This window comes from Triticum urartu, chromosome 7A (assembly GCF_056163025.1).
Source record: "Triticum urartu cultivar PI428250 chromosome 7A, HENAU_Tu73, whole genome shotgun sequence".
Classification (NCBI taxonomy): domain Eukaryota; kingdom Viridiplantae; phylum Streptophyta; class Magnoliopsida; order Poales; family Poaceae; genus Triticum; species Triticum urartu.
The window spans coordinates 474,884,691-474,887,134 of NC_141879.1; the positions used below are offsets into that span (position 1 = coordinate 474,884,691).

General features: G+C 50.5%; 1 protein-coding gene across 1 annotated transcript; it reads left to right on the forward strand.

The window, feature by feature from the left end:
- The first annotated feature begins 337 nt into the window (after positions 1-337).
- Positions 338-1,182, forward strand: LOC147960021 (uncharacterized). The gene is made up of 2 exons (XM_087536222.1): positions 338-620; positions 698-1,182. The coding sequence occupies exons 1-2, from the start codon at positions 338-340 to the stop codon at positions 1,180-1,182; spliced, it is 768 nt and encodes a 255-aa protein (XP_087392348.1).
- The last annotated feature ends 1,262 nt before the right edge of the window (positions 1,183-2,444 follow it).

Genomic DNA, 2,444 nt, shown 5'->3' on the forward strand with positions numbered 1-2,444 from the left:
CACCCGCTGGGTGAAGCCCCTGAGACCGCAGTCGACTGTGTGAAGTCGGCTGGGGTCTAAGCGAACTTCTTTAGGTTTTATTCACTCGGAAGTAAACAACCTTTGATCTTATCGACTGATCCGTCTTTTGCCTTCTGCAGAAGTGTTGTACTCTTATTTAGAAGTTTGCTGAACTTGACGAGAAGCAGAGGCAACTCAACCTCGACTTGGAATTGGCCCAGCAGAATCTGAAGAAAGCTCAAGGCGAAGCCGCTGGTATGGAAGGTAACTGACTGTCGACTGACTTTTATATTTCTTTGATCTCTTCTTTGATTTGATTGTTTCTTTTGCAGAGAAAATGAAGTTGGATCTGGAGAAGAAGGACTCAGACCTCGCCGCCGCGCAAAAAGCAGCCCAAGATAAAACTGCTCTCGCAGACCAGAAGCTTGCTTCAATTGGAACGCTGGAGGGGGAGGTGAACAAACTGAAATCTTGTCTTAATGAAGCTAACCGCGAAGTGACCAGTATGAAGAAGGACAAGGTCGTCTTGAATGAAAACTTGGAGTCTGCGATCCGCAAGAGGAATGACACAGAAGCTTATCTGAGGACTCTTGCCAAGAAGCTCTATCTCATGCTGGAAGGTATTTCTTCTAAACCGACTGTGTTGATGCTTGCGATCAGATCTTGCTCGGCCGATTCACTAATTTTTTGGCTGCAGAATTCTGCCAAGACTTCGACGAGGAAACTGGAAGGGTCGAGACGGGTTTGGACCCTATCTCTTTTCCAGTCTGCGATGAAACTGCAATGAACGTGCTCCGACTGGAGTCCCGTATCGCCAGCGCCACAAGCTACCTCGTGCGCCTGAAGGAGGTAGTCTCCCGAATCGACTCATCGCTTTGGCTGAGGGCGACGCTCCAAAATGACCTGGAATCCCTGATGACTCGACTGAACGAGATCCCTGACCGAGTGCAAGAATGGAAGAAATCCTCCGCCCGGTGTGGTGCTGACGTGGTGCTATCCTTGGTGCGAGTCCATTGCAAGGAGGCTCGTGAAGACAAGATGGCTGCGATCAAAGTCGCTAACACCAAAAAGCATGACTTCCAGTCCTTCATGGAGACTTTCATTGCTGCCGCCACTCGGATCGCTGATGGGATCAATCTGGACTCATTCGTGGAGCCTGCCAGCCCTCCTCCGGCCGAGTGAATAAACTTATGAAACTTGAATCTACTTTAAATTTGCCTCAGAATGCCGAGTGATTGATGTAGTCGTTGAACTCCTTCGGGCTTGGTGCCCGGGTACTTTTGATTTGCTACTTGGAACTTTTAGGATTTATCTGAATTTGGTTTATCTCCGAATGTGCTTGTGTTTGCCTTCGAATGGACTTTTCTCACTGCTCGGAACGCTTCGTCGTCCTTGCGGATAGGGATGGAGCGGACGTTGTACTTGTGCCATAGCTCCGAAGGAGAAGGTTGCAGTCGACCTGCACCTCGTCGTCCTTGTGGATAGGGATGGAGCGTGCGTTGTACTTGTGCCATAGCTTCAAAGGAGAAGGTTGCAGTCGACCTGCACCTCGTCGCCCTTGCGGATAGGGATGGAGCGTACGTTGTACTTGTGCCGTAGCTCCTAAGGAGAAGGTTGCAGTCGACCTGCACCTCGTCGTGGTATGTTTCGGACTTAGGCGAGTACTGGACTGCAGCTAAGACTCCCGAGTGGGAGGACTGCTCTCCACTCGGTAGGATTTTTTCAAACTTAGGCGAGTACTGGACTGCAGCTAAGTCTCTTAGTGAGAGAACTTAGGCGAGTACTAGACTGCAGCTAAGCCCCCGAGTGGGAGGATTGTTCTCCACTTGGTAGGATTTTTTCAAACTTAGGCGAGTACTGGACTATAGCTAAGTCTCTTAGTGAGAGAACTTAGGCGAGTACTGGACTACAGCTAAGCCCCCGAGTGGAAGGATTGCTCTCTACTCGGTAGGATTTTTTTTCGAACTTAGGCGAGTACTGGACTGCAGCTAAGCCTCCTAGTGGGAGGACTTAGCCGAGTACTGGACTGCAGCTAAGCCCCCGAGTGGGAGGATTGCTCCCCACTCGGTAGGATTTTCTTTCGAACTTAGGCGAGTACTGGACTGCAGCTAAGCCTCCTAGTGGGAGAACTTAGGCGAGTACTGGACTGCAGCTAAGCCCCGAGTGGGAGGATTGCTCTCCACTCGGTAGGATTTTGTTTCGAACTTAGGCGAGTACTGGACTGCAGCTAAGCCTCCTAGTGGGAGAACTTAGGCGAGTACTGGACTGCAGCTAAGCCTCCTAGTGGGAGAACTTAGGCGAGTACTGGACTGCAGCTAAGCCCGCGAGTGGGAGGATTGCTCTCCACTCGGTAGGATTTTTTCAAACTTAGGTGAGTACTGGACTGCAGCTAAGTCTCCTAGAGAGAGAACTTAGGCGAGTACTAGACTGCAGCTAAGCCCCCG